This window comes from Lytechinus variegatus, chromosome 6, assembly GCF_018143015.1.
Source record: "Lytechinus variegatus isolate NC3 chromosome 6, Lvar_3.0, whole genome shotgun sequence".
In the NCBI taxonomy this organism is placed as follows: Eukaryota; Metazoa; Echinodermata; class Echinoidea; order Temnopleuroida; family Toxopneustidae; genus Lytechinus; species Lytechinus variegatus.
Window position 1 is genome coordinate 22,079,509 of NC_054745.1, and position 20,635 is coordinate 22,100,143.

The 20,635-nt window shown below is 35.3% G+C and overlaps 2 protein-coding genes across 3 annotated transcripts in view; one reads left to right on the top strand and one right to left on the bottom strand.

Moving 5' to 3' along the window:
• LOC121417213 (inactive phospholipase C-like protein 2) overlaps positions 1–12,054 on the bottom strand; it is an 82,729-nt gene extending 70,675 nt beyond the window's left edge. For both annotated transcript variants that reach the window (XM_041610834.1, XM_041610833.1), the window contains exons 1-4: positions 11,347–12,054; positions 3,501–3,650; positions 2,578–2,784; positions 1,129–1,168 (exon numbers count right to left, since the gene is read on the bottom strand). In XM_041610834.1, coding sequence (XP_041466768.1) covers positions 1,129–1,168; positions 2,578–2,784; positions 3,501–3,650; positions 11,347–11,611 — 662 coding nt within the window. In that variant the 5' untranslated portion in view covers positions 11,612–12,054. The remainder of the gene's footprint in view (positions 1–1,128; positions 1,169–2,577; positions 2,785–3,500; positions 3,651–11,346) is intronic.
• Positions 12,055–15,159: 3,105 nt separating this feature from the next.
• LOC121417214 (integrase/recombinase xerD homolog) lies at positions 15,160–19,758 on the top strand. Its single transcript, XM_041610835.1, has 4 exons — positions 15,160–15,670; positions 16,027–16,090; positions 17,235–17,334; positions 18,294–19,758. The coding sequence occupies exons 1-4, from the start codon at positions 15,265–15,267 to the stop codon at positions 19,242–19,244; spliced, it is 1,521 nt and encodes a 506-aa protein (XP_041466769.1). The 5' UTR covers positions 15,160–15,264; the 3' UTR covers positions 19,245–19,758.
• Positions 19,759–20,635: the final 877 nt, after the last annotated feature.

The window sequence follows — 20,635 nt, forward strand, 5'->3', positions numbered from 1 at the left end:
CCGGCACAAACAGCCGATACCAACACCGTCACTATTACATGTACTTTATAGTAACACCAATGCCAGCACAAACACCTGACACCAACACCATCACTATTACATTGTACTTAGTAACACCAATGCCAACACCAGCACAAACACCTGACACCAACACCATCACTACTACATGTATAACACCAATGCCAGCAATGAAAGAGTGCACCATTAAAGGAGGTAGGGCAGGGGTAGTCTGCAGGCACAGACCCTGATTACAAATTTGATCAACAAGTGGGTTTCCACAGAAAGACTAGCACACTTGCTGTTTCAATTGAGCGAGAGAGCCATCAGTACACAAGGCATGAGTAGGCTGCACATTCAGACCCTTTAACCTCAAGTGAAGGGTTCACACAGCAGACTAGGGCAGGGGGGTGCTTTACGGTCTGGGGCCTGTTTCACAAAGAGTTGCAACTGTTGTAACTTTGCCATTCTGCCAAACAAACCTTGATTATGATTGGCTGCTGAGCCCTGTTGCCATGGTAGCTGCCATTATGGCAAAGATACAAGTTGTAACTCATTATGAAATGGGCAGTGTGGCCCAGTGGATTAGTCTTCGGACTTTGAAACAGAGGGTCGTGGGTGCGAATCCCAGCCATGGCGTAATTTCCTTCAGCAAGAAACTGATCAACATTGTGCTGCACTCAACCCAGGTGAGGTAAATGGGTACCGGTAGGAAGTAATTCCTTAAAAAGCTGTGTGCGCTATGAACGCCTAGCTTAGCCGGGTAATATAGGAGCGCCTTGAGCACCTAACAAGGTGGATATGTGCGCAATATGAATACCCTATATTATTATTATGAAACTGGCCTCTGATGAATCTCTTAAAATTGTGACAAAAACTACATGCATAAAGTCCAGAAAATCAATGTAATTTTCAACATCGAAGTCTTCACTCGGATTATTCAATTCAATCATCCATTCAAGAGCAGCACCACAAATGAAACCACCAGCCACCCCTCCCCCCCTCCCCCCTCCCTTCTCCCCCTCCCTCCCAAAAGGCAGAAAATCTGGACTGAATATGTACACTGTATGTCAATCAAATATGTGATACCAATATATTGTACACCTACAATGATGAAAATGAAAAGGATATGAATCTCGTAATTCTTGATTCCTTTCTATAGCTTCCGGTGCTGAAATGAATGAAAGTGAAATAAGGAGAATAATTCAAGTTGCAATATTTAATTTTAATCAGTGGGGGGAAAATGGAAAGTCACTTTAAAAACTTGGTCAATTGTAGCTACCAGCGGTAATACTGCATACTGAGCTTCTATATTACAATCAAAGGATTCCATTTCCATATAAGTTTGAAAGACACACATCTGAATATCAATAAACCACACAGAAATATCAATAGTGAGAATTACATGTGCTAGGTACTTTTGGCCCACTTTAACACCAGCAAACGTTTAAACATTTTCAAAGGTAATGTGTAAAAATAATTTCCAAGAAAAATTAAGTGTATCAGCGGATCAGTGTTATTTGACACCCCGCCCTCACCTCAAACCCCATGACTGGTCAATAACTACCGGTCAGTCATTGGTAATTTTTTTATACAATGCCTACCAAGCTTGTTGAACATACACAAGCAAATGAGAGGCTGAATATTAAACATTCACACCGTTGCACAGCTACATGTACCATAAACATTGTAACGTTGCACTGTCTGAACATCATAATGTATACATGTACATACTAAACCATGCTTGGTAAATTGTTGTTGCAGATCAGATGCGTGTATATGTGGGATTTTGCATTTTGCTTTAAACATTTTTTTTCTCATTTTCACAAAAACTGGAAAAACAACCAATTATTGTTTGTATTTCCAAGATATTGTACAAACAAATTGCGAATGTATTCGTATTTGTGCAATGGAGCAACATTTTGTATTCGGTGAAAGAAAGAGACACTCTATTCAACCTTGTGTAAAAAAAACCTTGTACCATCAAACTCATGCCCATTCCCTATTTGCATACTGTTTATACATGTAGCTAAAATAAATTGCTTGTTCAGCATAACATTTGATGAGGATCCAAATCACCATTTTATAATGGTAGGTGGTTTCAGACCGCCTTCAAGTTCGTCAGTTGCAGGTATTTTCTGATCGGGAAATCTACCCCGATCAGAAAATACCAGGTAATATTGGCAATGTGAAAGCAAATTTCGCATAATCTCCCCGAAAAAAACAACCACTAAATTACGAGAACTTTCGTGGAGATTTTTCCAAGGTCGCAGATATTTTGGCAATGTGAAAGCAATTTATGGGAACTTTTAGCCCAGCATGTAATTAGGCACGGGCGCCATGGGTGGCTGCTGAGCTAGTGATTTTGAATCTCGCGCCTTGCCTGCTTATCAGACCATAACGCACATGCTCCTAACTTCAGGAACTTATCCCAAGGGTATGTTTCGGGGCGGTGTCGCCGGTGTGAATGCAGGAATAATTAATGGGTATTTTTTAGCCTAAAAAAAGTTCTAATTTAACAGGAATTCTTATGTTTGAGGCGGTTTGAAACCACCTAGTGACTCAATAGCAGATACTTACTTGTATTTCCTCCTATAAGATAAGACAAACCAGTCACCCATATATTGGCTTCGTCTGGTGTGGCAGCTACTAGATCCAGAGTCTCATATGATTCACCAAATATCACAGAGAACGCGCAATCTTCAGGGAAATCCATTGCCATGTTTTGAGACCTGAACATCTCGGTCGTCTTCCCCAGTCGTACTTCCTTTATACTCTCAACAGAAACTGAAATGAAGACGGAATAAAATAAATTGATTAGAGTAATTTGATTTTTAATAATGATAATAAAAATCAAAATAATCACAATAATGAAAATCAAAATGGTGATAATGATTTATAATAATAAAAATGATAATATGGGGGTGTTGTGGTCAGGTGGCTTATGACTCTCGTCTTTCAAGGTGAGGGACGTGGGTTCAATTCCCAGCCATGGCATGTTTTCTTTCAGCAAGAAATTAATCTAACTTGAGCTGCATTCAACCCAAGTGAGGTGAATGGGTAACCTATACAGGAGGAAATTCCTTGAATGCTTCAACGCATAAATAGAAGAACAGCTAAAGCCAGGCTAATAATAGTAACGCTTGGTATCCTCAGGCAAAAAGCGCTTAATAAACCCATCAGTTTTAATATCAATAATAATAATAACAGTAATAATAGACAAAATAGTAATTATTAAGACTTCACTTGGGTGGAGTAGTTTTTTTAATCAAAACTGTTTTGGTTCCTTTATCCCTCCTCCCCCCAAAAATAATAATGATAATAAAATAACTAAATGAATACATAAACAAACAAATAAATAAAGAAATAAATAATAAATAATAAATTAATTAATAAATAAATAAATATATTACAAATTTGAACTCTGCCATTTTTTGATGGTGGGGACCTTTTAAAAAATACTGGAGTCTCATGAAAAGCTCAGGTTTTAAGACATGACTTACTTCTTGCTTTTTCCGGTTTCTTTGAAGATGAATGCCACCGAAGCTCGGACCGGTCTTCACTTAGAGCAAAGAAACGATTGTATTGTCTCGAGGGAGACCTTACTTTCACCAATTCACTTCCAGCTTCCATTATTGACAGACAATCAGAGGCTGTAAGACACAACACATGTAGAAACATGAATTACAGCAATGTGGCAATAATATCAAAATTAAAGCAATGTGGCAATGGTAAAAAAGTGAAATATAAACCCAATAAAGGCTTTAGACCATTTTTTTTTATTCCACATCTGCTTTTAGTAGAATTTATTCTGTGCAATACATGATGAATAAATTATGGTTGGCCTGTTTAAAGATCTGAGCAAATATTTTGATACGATTGACAATTTTATTTTATTAGAAAAACGAAATTCTTATGAATTAGAGCAATCACATTGGATCTTTTCAAAAGTTATTTAGGTAATTGCAAACAGTTTGTAGCTATAGGTAGTGATACATGTAAGTCTGATCTTTATTGTAAAATGCGGAATTCCGCAGGGTTCAATACTTGGCCCTCTGTTGTTTTTATTGTACATAAATGATTTCTATAAGGCTTCTGATCTTTTAAAATGTATTCTATTTGCTGATGACACTAGCACTTCTATTTCTCAACAAAAAATTCAGTGCTTGAGGTTGTTTTTAATTGAGAAGTTGAATTAATTACTCATTGGTTAAAAGTAAATACATGTAAATTGTCTATTTACGAGAAGAAAACACATTTCATGGTTTTTACAAAAAAGAATTTGATTGACAAAATTAATATTGAAGTGAATGGCTATGTTATTGAACAAGTACCAAATTTGAAATTTCTTGGTGTCACTATACATGTACATGTAGATGACAAATTATTATGAAGAAATCACATTAGGGAAGTGTGCAATAAATTAGCAAAAACAAATGTTGGTGTTATGTTTAAAGGTAAACATGCTAGTTTTTGGTAATGATATCAAAATGAATTTGTACAGAATCCAATGAAATGACCACCAACATGTCTGTTTGTATAACACATGTGCCAAAGGATTCTGGAAGCAATTGTGTAATTGCGGAGAAATCAGCAAATAAGCACAGGATTCGGGTCAAGCGTCGGGCCCGACATTCAAAGCAATAATTATACTGTCCCATGTGCGCTTATCTGTGTTGGGAATTTTCAGTCTGAACATTTTTCAGAGTAGATTTCAAGATTTCATAAAGTTCAGTTTATGTGACCTTACCAGATCTACATGTAGATCCTCGATGATATACTGACAATTAAGCCTTGTTTTACAGACTTTCTCATGAAATCAGTGTTTACTGCAACTACTGGAATTTCTCTTTAAACTTGAATTCCTCCCAAAACAAGTTCTGAGAGTTATAATTCCATTTTTAATCCATACTTGCATATTGTATCATAGCATGGGGAAATGCATCTTCAAACCATACATGTACATGTAGATAAGATCGTCAAATTACAAAAACATGCCTGAATTTTGAATCATTCATCTTTTCTTTCACACAGTGGCCCTATTTTTCACTCCCTTAAAATTTTACCTTTTAAAGATCTGTATTTATTTCAAGTTGGAATATCTAATATGTAATAAACCATGATCTCATTCCTACATGTACAATGTACATCTCCTTCCAATCTTTATATTCAATTATTGGGTAAATGGGAATAAAACAAAATTTATGGATAATTTTAAATTTATGGATAATTTTAAATTTACCACATGTCCACACATTATTATTTAAAAAATCTATTATCTACCAAGGTCCATTTATATGGAACTCCATCCCTTCTGAAATAAAAATTTCTAAGTCATAAAATATTTTCAACATAGGGGGACATTGTAAATACTGTTGGAATTTGATTTCAATGGTTCCTAGGTACAGGCTATTTTCTTTGTTTTATCAATTTTTTTATACATGTGTTTGTTCTTCTTTGTCTTAATATTTACAATTATCTTGAGAATATCATATTTCATAATAATATTTTGAGTCTGCCTATAGATTCATAAGGGCAGTTCCTCTCTGGACGCAACCCACATACATGGATCCTTTCTTTTTAGTTTCTATTTTTTTATTGTAAAGTTTAATCAATTTGAATTGAAAATAATAATCATAATGACTGGAATAACAATTTGCTTACAGGTTCTCAGCTTTCTGACTATCAATCAATTAACAGGATTGTAAAAAAAAGTAATTAATAAATGAATTGAAAATGAAGGAAAACAGGAATATGGAAATTAATAACAGCAATATACATGTAGGCCTACTACTGAATCATGGAAAACATGCACAGGTCTGGTTATAATCATATTGTAACTGCCAACTCGATAACAGCCAAGTAATGGGAACAAAATACTACAACAAATCTGTGAAATAGGATCATTCCTAAATTTCCTACAGTAAAGACAATTTAGTACAAAATATCATTTTCACAGAATATAGGAACACATGGGGTAGAATGATAATCTTCTTTTCACATAGCTGTAAATTGGAATATTCCAAATATAGGAATATATGTACTTGGCAGCTACATGTATATGTTTACGCTGAACATTGCAGAAATAGATCAAGAAAAACATGTACCAGTATAATACAGGGATGTACATGCCCTGTTTTAATTGTGCACAGATCAAGGAAGACAAACATTACAGCAATGTAGAAATAAATTATACAGCAATAGAAAGTAGATTAGTATATCAATCAAGGAAATTGTGTAATAAAGCAAAATAAGTGTAGGCCTGAGATAAGATAATGAAAATGTACAGCAATATATGATAGAGTCATGTTCGTATTATGAGTACATCTTGGCGGACTTTTTTTATCAAAAAAGGAGATAATCATTAGGCCAATGAAAATTATGCTCAAACTTATTATTTGATGGTTAATGAGCAATTATGGGGATAATGAAAATTAAATCATTACTGCCATAATACATTTACATAGGATATCATAAAATTATGAATTTATTTTCTAAACTTTGTTTTTTTTATGTTTTTTGGGGGTGGGGCATATCTTGGGGTGACTACAGTCTACAGTACAATTTGAGGAATTGTAGTGTGGTTAAGGGGCAAACCGCCTGCTGTCCTCATGTGTATGTACATGTAACAGACCAAAAGCTTTGGTCTCTGTTGTATTGGTTGTTCCACTGTCAACCTCCGTAGGCTCCACTCACCAATTCCAGAGAGTGAAGTTCTACATGTATCTCGATCTGTACAGGGACTCAATGGCCATATATTTAGTTTAGATAAACCAGGGAAGTGGGAGTTGCGTGACAGCTGCAGTAAGTCACTTTTTTTTCTTTTATAAAAGTTTTTTTTCTTCCTGTTTTAGTGTATTTCTGGCCAGAACAAATTAATAATCTGTATTTTGGTCCAGTTCTTTTTATATATTTTTGTGAAATAAAGACAAAAGTCAATGAGCCCCGTCGAGGGGATTTTGCATTGTTAACCCCCTAATGGTGGCTGCACAATCGCAACCCATCTGCGTACAAGGAGAAAAACAAATTAAAATGTTAAAAACTCCTATAAGAACAGACGGCTGCCAGCTGTCTAGGATTTTATATGCTGCTTACATGTACTGTACATACTATAAAAAAACAATTTTTAATAAATTTTGTTTGCCTGTTATTTTTGGACTAAACTGTCATGGTAAAAGAAAATGCTACATGTACACACAATCTGAGTGCAAAAATACAGCTGGCAAGCTGTGTCAATTTTTCTAACTGCCTCATTTTTTTTAATTCATCAATGTTTTATTCATATTTTATATGCAACATGACTCGCCTTTCTTTTATAATTATATTTTTTTTGCATTTTGTACAATTTACACTATAATTTTTGAATTATTCAATCAGATCTTGTAAGTTGTATAATGGGTTTATTTTATTGATTTCAAATCCAAACATAAATAATTACAATCAAAGAAAATAACATTTTTTTAAACAATCAAAGAAATACATTGTAAAAGAACATTTCTTCTAACAATGTAAAAAATCGTAAATTAAACAAAACAAATAAGAAATTTGATGATTTGATTTATAACATCCCCCCAAAAAATAATAATAATCATAATATTATATTATGGGTGTTATTTATTCCCTAGATGCAAACTGTCAACATGTTACAAAATCCTAGTATTAATATAGAAATCAAGAAAGAGACAATACTTTTGACTTTGTAGTTTGTACTAACAATTTTTAATGAATGAAATTTAAATTTCATTAAAAGGAAAACAATGTTGCTAAAACAGAAAGCTTTTTTGGTGAATGAATCCAGAAACTGAGAAAGGATGACACAACACTGTTGGGTGTACTCCAATTAGTCTGCAGGGACAGACCCTGATTGAAACTTTGATCAGCAAGTGTGTCTCCACGCAAAGACTAGCACATACAAAACTTGCTGAGGGCCTCCAGGGGCCTGTTGCAGAAAGAGTTGCAATCAACCGCAAGTTCGTAACTCAAAATCATGCGCAACTTGATTTTCAACCAATCAACAGCTCCATTTGGGACTTGCGATTGATGTTTTGGCTTGCGTTTAAACGCAACTCTTTCTGCAACAGGCCCCAGTACACAAGGATAGGCTGCACATTCAGACCCTTAACTTGAATGAAGGGTTTGCACAGCTGACTACATGTACACTCCAGTTGCACAGTGAGTTCACGGCAACAAGTACTCATATCTTAATACTTTTAGCATATAATTTTTACAAATACTGTAACATTATGTAGGCTAATTCTGTGTTTTAGGGGGATGGTTCTGTCTGTTGCCTCTCATTCACTGTGTGCTACATGTCTTGAAATATTTTTATGTGAATAAAAAATTACAATGAATGAATTATCCTACAATTTCATTGGTTTAGAGAAACTTCATTGTTTTGAGAGGAAAAGTACTTGTTTATAATATAAATAAGTACTTTTCCTCTCAAAACAATAACGTATTGTGAGTTGTAAACAGGGAATTTGGGCCTAAATACACTGCTCAGGATGTATGGGTTTAGCAACGTGGTCAGATTTGGGTAGTCATACTAGACGTGACATGGCTGCTTAAAGAAAATGCCAGTTGTGGTAACGATCTAAAAGCTCGCATGTCATAAGGTGGTCCAATTTCGCGAACAGGGTAAAAATGGTCAAAAATTTTATTTTTTGATATGTTATAGCTATTACCATTCTCTAAATAACGAAAAAGTTTTAAGTCTCGAATACCTTTATTTTTCCTTAAAATGACTAATTAACAGCTAATTATTACATAGATGTCAATGTAAGTGAATTTTGAAATGTGTTTTTCTCAAATTGGACCTGCTGCACATAAAATGGTGTCAAAAGTTAATGCAACATTGGATCACCCTAGTATTTTGCAGTTATAATCTTGAAACTTCAATAATTAAATCTGTACCCAAAATCGAATAATTATTTATTATTGTATGAATATTAATTATACTAATTAATTACCAGTATTTAATTTCACATTTTTGCCCCCAAAATACCTGTCACTGTATTTATATGCTTGGCAAAATGACAATATCATGGGTAGAAATGTTTGTTGCAATGATACACAACATTTGTACTAAAAATTAAGATTACAAGTTAGATAATTAACCAAATCTCTCCGGTTTACTAATTGATTAAGTTGCAGATCAGAGCTGACATACACATGCATTCCATTGCTGCATATTTTCAAAATTGTCAAATTTTTATGACATTTAGTTCTTCCCTGCTTTAAAACACCCAGAAATATGATGATAACAGTCATATTACACATTATAGAAAGTTGTTAATTAGGTTTAATTAATATTTTATCATTTACCGCATCCACCGGCTCCGCCACCCCTGTTACTTCAAACTTAATGTCCTATAGATTTTGTTCCTGATATTGTATTGATCTAATTCATAGTAATATATTTAGCCTATAGTTCTAGCTTCAAAATGAGATATTACTCAATAAATTTGGTCAAGATGCTGTGATGTAGCAACAATTTATCCATGGCACCGTGTGGAAAATTGTTCATACGCCACCCTTTTTGCATACCCAACTTATGAAATGCGACCTAAAATGTCTTTTTACAGAATCCAATATTATGACCACCCAAGTGTCTGTTAAATATGGATAAAAAATATGTGCCAAAGGATTCTGGAAGAAATTGTGTAATTGCTGAGAAAAAAGCAAAATAAGCACGGATTCTGGCACTTCCGTCAGGTCCTTATTCCAGCAATATAATATACTGTACACTGTCCCACGTGTGCCTATCTGTGTTGGCGACCTTCTCTGTGATTGTTTCTCAGCTTAGATTTTATGATTTCACAAAGTTCACTTCATGTTTACAACTGTACCAGATCTAGATGATATAGTAATACTTAACCTTGGTTTTACAGACTTTCTCATGAGTCAGTGTTTTACTGCAACATTTAGCTTTAATTAAGACTAGCTATTAGTCAATGAAAGACTACAGATACATGTAGTACAGTATTGGTCATCCCCCCCCCCCCCCATAACATTTCAAATTGTTTGATACCTGGGCCCCATCTTACAAAGAGTTACCATTGATCCATTCAATGAATCTAAAATCTATGGAAATCCATCAGTGTCATAATTTTTTCTACAGGAAATTTGCAAACTGTACTATGTAAACAAAGGCGAACACACCAAATTGTAAAGAAAACGATTAATTTATGAATATACATTATATCTGAAAAACATTTTGAAATAGCATACATTTTTAGATCTTGATGTTGCTGGCCGTCCATAGTTGTGGTTGATTGGATCAATTGCAACTCTTTGTATTAAGACGGGGCCCTGGTGTGATTGCATCATAAATTACTCATCAACGCGAGTTCTAGTATCTAATGTGGTTCAAGAGGATGACTGCAGTGTGATCCAATAAACTTAATTCTGTTTACTGATCATAAAACACAGGTATTTTGCTGCCTAATGTAGAGGAATGTCTTTTTTTTATACAGTCACTGTAGTACATGTTGTACAGGGGAACCTTGGTAATGAATGATATTAAAAGGCAAGTCCATGATATTGCCCTTCCTATGGCATTCAGAAATTTTCAACCTCTGAAAAATGATTAAGAAGTATTCAGATTTTGCTGTCATAGTATGACTTTGAAAAGAATATTGTTCTCAAGTTTGATGACATTTTGAAAGATTTGAAAGATAATGAGGAAAATCTGAAAATTTGTGTACAAGACAAATGGAGTTGTCCACAAAATCAGCCATTTTGAAGCACGTTCGCCAATTTAAGGATCCCCGTAAACCTCAACAAGAGTTTTTGAACTTGCTTTAACATTTCATAACCAATTTTGATGAAACTGTTTTAAATTGTTCCTCTCATTTTACTCTTTCCATTTTCCAAAAAGATTGTTTCTCAATCTTGGTTTTGGTTTCCTTTCATGGCACCACATCATGTCATCAACCACATCTGACAATGTTTACTTATTCTGTGCAGTGTAGTCTTGTAATATAGGCCCACTTTAATGATAACACGCTATGTTAAATGTTTCTTACATGTACACTGCAGAATGTAAGTAGTGCAGAAACAATTCAAAACTGAACTGAAAAAACAAAGTTCCAACAAAAATAGATCTTTCTAGAAAAAAACATGTTTAAGTTTTAACAATAAAAAAATTCACCCACCATGGCGCCATCCCGGCCCGTTGCATGCAAGTTCTGCCAAAGAAATCTTTGGCAGAATGTTTAATAATCGCTTTTCAACAGTCTTCGTTTATGGATAATGATGGTGATAAAAAATAAAATTAGCCTAGATCTAGTTTGACACGTTAAGACTTAATATAATCTAGATCTGCCGGTAATTTAAACTTTCATTTACCTTTTGAAATTGGCCTTTCTTCAGGAAAACTCGAGAATGAAACCGTCTTTTTACGTGGCTTTTTCTTTGCTGAATCCTTGATAAGACTGGACCGTCGAGGCAGGATAGAATTATCTGATTCCTCTCCTGCTGGTGACGTCACCTTTTCAGGGAGGAATTCATCTTCTTCTTGATCTTGTTTTCCCTCATCTTCCTTAATTTGATCTGAAGTCTGACTGATGTCAGAGGTTTCTGATCCATTTTCAGCCATTTTATTACCATTCATATGCCTAATGAGTCCACTACAGTGAAGCAGAATTAGTCTAATGTCAGGGCTAAGCCTAAATCTAGTAGTCTAGACCCAGAGTATTAGACCAACAACAGAATGCCTAGGGCGGTAGGATAGGCGCGGGGCGATCTTTCCTCTTAACGATCAATCTCATTAATTTCCTTCACACAGGTCCAGGCAATGATAAAGCGAATACAATACCGCTACCAATAGCACTTGCGTGCAAGTCGTTGACCTGCGCTGCACTGCCAGTTGGCCTTGGCTTGGATGGAAAGTTCAAGATAGGGGTCTATCCTGTTTCCTAACGCCACGACAGTGAAAATACATGATCTCGAGGTTTCAGAATAACCAACAGTGCTAAAAATGTCACAAAAAGACCGCCATTTCCCTTGTTAATTCCATTCTTGAGTAGCCTTGGTTCTTCTTCGTCTTGATCTTCCGCAGCGCAGCGTAAACGTTAAACCGGCTCGTCTTTTTTCTGTGTATGGTATCGGCAATCAGTCATATTGGACTATTTTTGCAAATTTGCTTATAGTCACATTTCCGCTATCTTCCAATTTATTGACTTTTCAAATACTCGGATTTCAATTTCAGTTCAGTTCAGTCAGTTTCGGTTTATTTTGTAGAGCATATTATTGGCCATTGGGTTAATTGCACACTGTTTTAGTACACATTCACAGATTATTTGAAACTTTGATATGAAATTACGATTTTATTAACTGTTTTTAAACTGCAAAATTATTTCAAAACTTCACCACTCATAAAGTTACCATTTTTATCATTATTGTTATTATTTTTATCATTTTGATCATAATTGTTAGTGTTATTAATATCATTATGGTCATCATCATCATGGATTGCCGTCTTTTCTCATCAGTAGTTTCTCGGCAAAACTAGCAGGCAAATTAGTGATGGGGGTATTCCTGCTTAGAAAGGGTAAGCTATTTGGCTCTGCAGTATATGCGGTCGGCCACACACGACTGTGAAGTTCGCGTTTTGCAATTTTAGTCATGAAGTTCACGACTTTTGTTGCAAACTTTACAATTTTAAACCGCGAATTTCACGACTGAAAATTGCAAAATTTGCAACCGTTTCGAATGAAGTCGAAATCCAGTCGAAATAGGCTCATGGTTTGATGGACCGTATATAGGCTAACTATAGGGCCTATAGTTAAAGAATCAAAGTTTAAACCACTGATCTGAAAATTAGTTTAAACTTAAGTCACCCACAAGAAGTTTTATAGTTTGTTTTGGAAAGAAATAAATTTAAGTTGGCAAATATTTGCATCGTGTTGCTAAAACTCGAAGTGAATTTCTCTCATCACTTTGGTTCATGATTTATCTTTTAATAACGTTTTTCTCCATCCAGTGGATATATCTTTCATTCTTTCATTTCATTTCATTCTTTCATATCATCATATCATTCATTTCATTCTTTCATATATATATATATATATATATATATATATATATATATATATATATATATATATGTTTTTAAAGGGGAATGAAACCTTAAGAACAATTAAGTTTTTGTGGAAACAGAAAAATCAAAGAATAAAATCAAAACAAGTTTGAGAAAAATCAGACAAATAATGAGATAGTTATGAGCATTTGATTATTGCAATCACTAATGCTATGGAGATCCTCCCATTGGCAATGCAACAGATATTTGTGATGTCACATGTGCAACTTTATCTTTGATGGACTATAGTACCCCGTTAATGTATATTTTGCTCTTTTTTAGAGTGATACAAACTCTTTATCCATAATTTATTCTTCGAAAAACTTTATTACAAGCCCGCTTATATACAGTGCGTATATTTAAAAAAAAGTTCAGAAAAGTCTGTCAAAATTTTGTTTCAAATTATGTCTTTATTTTGATGTTAATAGATGCTCTGATGTCTTATCTTTCAAATACTTTTTGAAAGTGAGTTTCGTTCATGCTTGAGCGAACACAAGACACTTTTGAGAGGGTTTCAAAAAAGGACTTGCGCCAAATGTCAGAAAATATTGATAATCAGACTTCGTTTGTTTTAATCAATTTCCTGTCATTTCTTTATTTTTACATCAATTATTTTCATAATTTATAAATATCATAATTGGATAATTTAAGATTTCTCTTCATGAGGATGATGAGGTCAAAGGTCGTCTAGAGGTCAAATGATATGTGGTCACGTCCATCCTTTTTTGAAGTTTTTGTTCAACTTGCTCTGATTTCTTTATTTCTGCATCAATCATGTTCATACTTGACACATGATCCTTGGGCAATATGTTTCCATGAGGATGATGGGGTCAAAGGTCTTCTAGGGGTCAAAAGATTGTTATAATCGTTTCACCACTTGAATAGATGAATGTTTAATGGACCATATCGCATGGAATTTTTACCAGTTGTACAAATGCTAATTAACTTACGATAATGATTTGGAAAGTTTTTAATTATAATCTTAGAGGTGTTAAGCATTTTTTGTAAGACTCGCTGTATAATCTTCTCCTCTGTCTGTCTCATGGGCGGAAATCCTGGGGGGAGGGGGCAGGGGACGCGCCCCCTACCGAAAATAATAGGGGGTACAATATCAAACGTCCCCCCTACTATTTTTGGTATTTTATGATGGAACGAAATGCATCATTCAAAATCGAAATAAAACATGCATTTTGGACGAGATGACCTTACATTTTAGACTAGAAACATTTTGGAAAAAGTGGCCTATATAAACTTTAAGAAGCATTTTGGGGTAAAAGTTGGGAACCGGACTGTTTAACACAATTCAAATATGCTGAATCTGATAAGATCGGTTCCCAAGCTGATTTCTCATGTTTTGACCACCTAATTTGCATAAACAAAATGGCTACCAATCTGGCCATTCAAACTATTATTTTTACAGTGTTCTCTAATTATATTCGCTTTCACAGACATGGATACTGCAAAATCTTGCATACATAGCATGTACCATTTGGGAAAATTGGCTATTTCGGTTTGCGGCTAATTAATTATGCAAATTTATGCATAGAATGATGTTTCCTATTGTTGGTTACGTGCTTTGCATTCCAAGTATGCAAATCAGTTGGAGAGGCGGGAAAGTTAAACTGTGTGCAGTCATGTAAGAGTAGTTTGAATCATTGACCGTTTTCAGCACGCAGCGGACGAGTCACGCTTCTATCCTCCTCGCTGGACATGTTTTATTGTAACCTTTCCTAGCTTAGCGACGTCGTATAGCTGTAACTGTACATTGGGTAAGAACCATATTATGGCGGAATCCTCCGACGCATTTGTTTTGGGATCATTACCTTCCTCTGTTAGAAAGCCTGATAATAACTTATCGCCTAATGTGGACTCAGTCCCAGTAACTAACAATTCGGTAAATCATAACCCACAAGGGCAACAGTTTCAAATCATCAGCGCCGATGATATATCGGCCATTATAAAAGAGGCTGTGGGTGGATTTAAGGATTACGTTGACCAAGCAATAGCTTCTCAAAAAGAAGCTACCTCTAGAGTAATTGAATCAGTTAAAGTGAATTTCAAATTCAAAGCTAACAAGCTTCAATTTGAATTTAACAATTCCCAACTTGAGCGTGTCCAAACTGCGACGAAGGCGATCAAGAAGGGAGATAATGCTTCCGCGATTTTAGAGCTTCAGAAAGTAGAAGATGATATCCTCAAGCGTAACAAGCTTATTAGAATTGCAGACAAGTCTGAAGATGGTTGGAAGGTGGTTGATGAGTACCTATCGGAGGAACTCGCAAGTGATTCCGATGACGACAAGAAAATCAGAGCTGCTCAAAACAGAGCAGCTTCAAAACGTAGGAAAGCGAAGATTAACAGGTCCAAGGCTACACCCTACAAATCCCAACGTCGGCCTCAGGAAACTTTCCCTAATCCTGATGCTACTTTTCGTAGCTATATGCAACAAGGTCGACCTCAATTTAACCAGGTTCATACATCGAGACCATTCGACTTATGCTTCGGTTGCGGCAAGTCGGGACATTGGAGGAGGAATTGCCCGAATACCAAACCCACCAAAGAAGGCACAGGCCTCTAAAGATACCGGATTCGGTAAGCATAATTTTGACAATTATAGACATGTTTGAAGCATTTCTCTGGATATAATCCTATAGCATTAGTGTGAGTACGTGGTACCATTGGTGTGAATTAATTGTTTGAATGTAGTGGGTCGAATCGGAATCTCAGATAATCATATGGTAAAACCTATATCTTTCATTTTAAAATGATTATTGGATAGACCTTAAGAAGGCAAATCCTTTACTGAGAAATACTGTCACGTTGTATGGGTCTTATAGTAATCATGAAAATTGTCACTCTTATAAGAATTAAAAACATGCATGCAATGAGCACAATTTATTTTGCTTTCATTGGATATCAGTATGTTTGCTTGGATTCTTGTCTTTCAGCAATACCTGAATTAAGCGAAAGAGTCGAAAGAGATCTGGAATCGGAGAGGGGAGAGATGAATCGGTATGAAATAGAAGATTACAGAATCAACTATTTTGAATACGAACAAGGTAGAGCTGAACCCATAGTTAGAGGAAGAATGAAAGCCAACGTTGACTTCTGGAAATTAATAGGAGCCACAGAAGAAGTAGTGAAAATGATTCAATTTGGTTATAAGATACCCTTTCTTGAGACACCCCCTCCAAAAGTGTTTCAAAATAACAAATCAGCCCTTGAGCACACAGACTTCGTTTCTGAAGCTGTTCTTGAACTATTGAATAAAGATTTGATCTCCGAAGTGAGTTCTGTTCCAGAATACGTCAACCCTCTTACAGTTTCTGTTCAAAATTCTGGCAACAAGCGCCTTATCTTAGATTTAAGATATATTAATCAATACGTTTGGAAACAAAAGGTATGCTTTGAAGACTGGAATGTAGCACTGGAATACTTTCAAAAGGGTGACTACATGGTTTCCTTTGACCTTAAGTCGGGATATCACCATATTGATATATTTGAAGAACATTGTAAAAATTTATGTTTCAGTTGGAACTTCAACGGAATTATTAGATATTTCTCTTTTAATGTACTTCCTTTTGGATTGTCCTCTGCTCCAAATATTTTCACTAAAACAATTAGACCTCTTGTCAAGCATTGGAGAAACAATCATGTTTTTGTAGTTGTATTTCTAGATGATGGATGGATTAGAGCATCCTCCTTTCAAGAATGTGAAGATATTGCCACAGCAGTCAGAAATGACTTATTGAATGCAGGTTTAGTGCCTAACGTAGAGAAGTCAGTATGGATACCTACTCAGAAAATTGATTGGCTTGGTTTAACTTGGGATTCTAAAAGTGGCACTTTACATGCATCAGATCGTAGAATTGTCAATATTTTGGATTGCATAGACGATATGATCACAGAATTACCACACACTACCGCTAGAAAGTTAGCGGCCTTTATAGGTAAAATTATTTCCTTGCTACCTGTAACTGGGCAGATCGCACAGTTGAGAACTAGATTTTCTTCAATTGCTGTTGCCTCATGCAAACACTGGGACAAAGAAATTAATCTATCCACACGAAATGATATCATAAAAGAACTGTTCTTCTGGAGAGATAATGTGAAGTCATTAAATGTACGAAATATCTTGCATTATTCTATACCGCAGATACTTGTCTTTTCAGACGCCAGCCACATCGGGTGTGGAGCTTGGTCAGCAGAGTGTGGCGGACTCAAATTCCAACACATCTGGTCAGAAGAAGAGCAAGGTAAAAGTTCCACTTGGAGAGAACTTAAAGGTGTTGCACTGGCAGTACATGCATTTGGAAAGAGTATAAGAAACCAGACAGTAAATATTTTCACCGATAATACTGGAGTAGAGAAGATCATAAAGAAGGGCAGTATGAAAAATGATCTCCATCAGCTGAGTATTGACTTAGCAGATTACTGTAATCAAATGAATATAGTAATGGAGGTACAGTGGATACCGAGAAAGCAAAATCAAGAGGCAGATGCCTTGAGCAGAGAAATAGATTTTGATGATTGGGGTGTTTCAGAAACCTTTTTATCTTTTATGGATAAACTTTGGGGACCACACACAGTTGATAGATTTGCAGACGATCACAACGCTAAGATTCCGAATTTCAATTCCAAATTTGCATCCCCTATGACTAATAAAGTAGATGCATTTTCAGTGTCCTGGGAACATCACAATAATTGGTTAGTTCCCCCAATCAAATTGGTGCCAAAAGCTATCAGACACACTAAAGCAAGCAGAACAATAGCTACTCTTGTGGTTCCTAATTGGCCTTCTGCACCCTTTTGGCCTTTACTTTTCTCAAGAAATAGTAAATTTTCAAGCATTATCCGTCAGATCATCAAGTTTTCTGATCCAACTAAAATTTTCGTTCAGGGTCGAAATAGAAATACAATTTTCGGATCCGATAAATTCAAAAGTGGAGTAATTTGTCTACGTTTAGACGGTAGATAGAATGAGTGACAGAATCTCACTGGAGATGATTATGAATGACACTGTCTCACTGGAGAATGTGTAAAATTAAACACTGGTTTTCCTTAATTGTGAAGTGTTGTCTGTTTGCATCTGCACTGGCAGTAGCAACATGGATATATATATATTATTAGTGATTGCACTGGCAGTTTTTCATGGAAAACTCATCTTCACAGAGGAGGATGTATCCTCTTTGCTTTCATTTTGTATTTTATACAGGACATTGACTTCAAAGACACACTCACGAGAGTTTTAGAAGCTTCCCGGGCAGAGAGCACGGTCAAGAAATATAAACGTGCAGTAGAAGCAACATGGAATGCGTGGTGTAGAAACAGTGGCACGTCATGTCAAGACTTATGTCAAGAAAGCATTGCAAGGTACTTTATATTTTTGTTCAATGGAGGATCTCCATATAGCAAAATAGAGACAGCTTTTTATGCTTTAAAATGGCAAGTTGATTGTTCAATTAATACAAGGAACAGAAGTAACCCTTGCGAATCTAAGTTCTTGAAATTGATTTTAGAAGGGATCAAGAGGATCCTAGCAAGACCGGTGAATAGGAAAGAACCTATTACCCCTGACATGCTTTTGAGTATCGTTCATAAGTTTGACTCTGGATCTGTGAAAGATCTTCGTAATTGTTCTATGTTATTGTTAGCATATGCAGGTTTTTTAAGATTCGATGAACTTTCCAACATTAAGCTTAGTGACATTGAATTATTTGACTCTCATATGAAAGTTTTCCTTGAGAAAAGTAAAACTGACCAATTTCGAGAAGGAGCCTGGGTAATCGTTTCTACCACTGGAAAAGCGACATGTCCAGTTAATATGATGCGCAGATATTTAGAGAGTACACAATCTGTATCTAGAGATGAAAATGATTTTGTGTTCAGGCCTCTTACCTTTTGTAAATCTCAAAATTGTTACAAACTCAGAAAAGGAAAGATGTCCTATTCGAGATGCAGGGAGATTTTCAAAGAAGTTCTAGAAGCTATCGGGGTAAACTCGAAACAGTTTGGGTTACATAGCCTGAGGGCGGGTGGTGCTACGGCAGCAGCCCAAATCGGAGTACCAGATCGCCTATTTAAAAGGCACGGCAGATGGGCATCAGATTCTTCTAAAGACAGATATGTAAAAGAATCTCTTAAAATAAGATGTTTGTTTCATTAAATTTGGGTATTTGAAATTTATGCAAATCATTGTAATGTTTTAAAGTTGATCTCAACATATCATTCCAGCATTGATACCCCAGTAATAAATTACTGGATAACTTGATAATTTTGTTTAATGATTATCTATATGAATTCAGAATGAATAACTAGCAATATTGATATCCTTTATACAACATACCCGTTCTTTAGTCTTGACTTAGAGAGAGCAGAGAAAATGTCTTGTCCCTGCAGCTGAAGTACGGTGCCTCTCAAGGTAATATAATTCTAATTTATTAATTATATAATGTTTGTTTCTTTTGCAAAGAAAGAGGCTCAATAGGAAAATATTTATTTCCGGTTGAGCTAGCGAATTAGGAAATAATGATGTTTCCTATTGTTGGTTACGTGCTTTGCATTCCAAGTATGCAAATCAGTTGGAGAGGCGGGAAAGTTAAACTGTGTGCAGTCATGTAAGAGTAGTTTGAATCATTGACCGTTTTCAGCACGCAGCGGACAAGTCACGCTTCTAAAAAGTCATTTACAATTTCCCTTCAGTTTTTACACGAAATTCGTAACATTTGAGTGAGTACTGATGAATTGCAGTTACGTGGTTTGTTATTGCTGCCGAGATCAACTTTAAACGTATTTTTCCACAAAGTAGTGGATAAATGAATGAGCCTTAATGTGTAGAATGACTTCTTTAAGGTAACTGGAGATATAATTTTTATGTCAAAGAACATTAATAAACCCATGAATATGAATTAACCAATTTTGATAATCCAGATATATAACTTCCTTTTTTTCTGATTCCTGTTTTATTACAAATGTAAGTCAAAGAAGAGAGAGAGAGCAGAGAAAATGTCTTGTCCCTGCAGCTGAAGTACGGTGCCTCTCAAGGTAATATAATTCTAATTTATTAATTATATAATGTTTGTTTCTTTTGCAAAGAAAGAGGCTCAATAGGAAAATATTTATTTCCGGTTGAGCTAGCGAATTAGGAAATAATAGAGCCATTCTGGAAAAAGAGGCCTATATATAAACTTTAAGAAGAATTTTTGGGTAAAAGTTTGTAACCGGACTATTTCACACAATTCAAATATGCTGAATCTGATAAGATCGGTTCCCAAGCTGATTTCTCATGTTTTGACCCCCTAATTTGCATAAACAAAATGGCTGCCAAATTGACAATTCAGAATACTATTTCGACAATGTTCTCTAATTATGTTTGCTTTCACAGACATAAATACTGCAAAATCCTGCATACATGCGTGTACCTTTCTGGAAAATTTGTTATTTTTGCTTGTGGCTAATAATTATGCAAATTTATGCATATTTTGGATCATTATGCTAGAATTTGATAATTTCAGCTCAAATGTTAATATTTTTGGTACAAATAGCATTTGCATCATT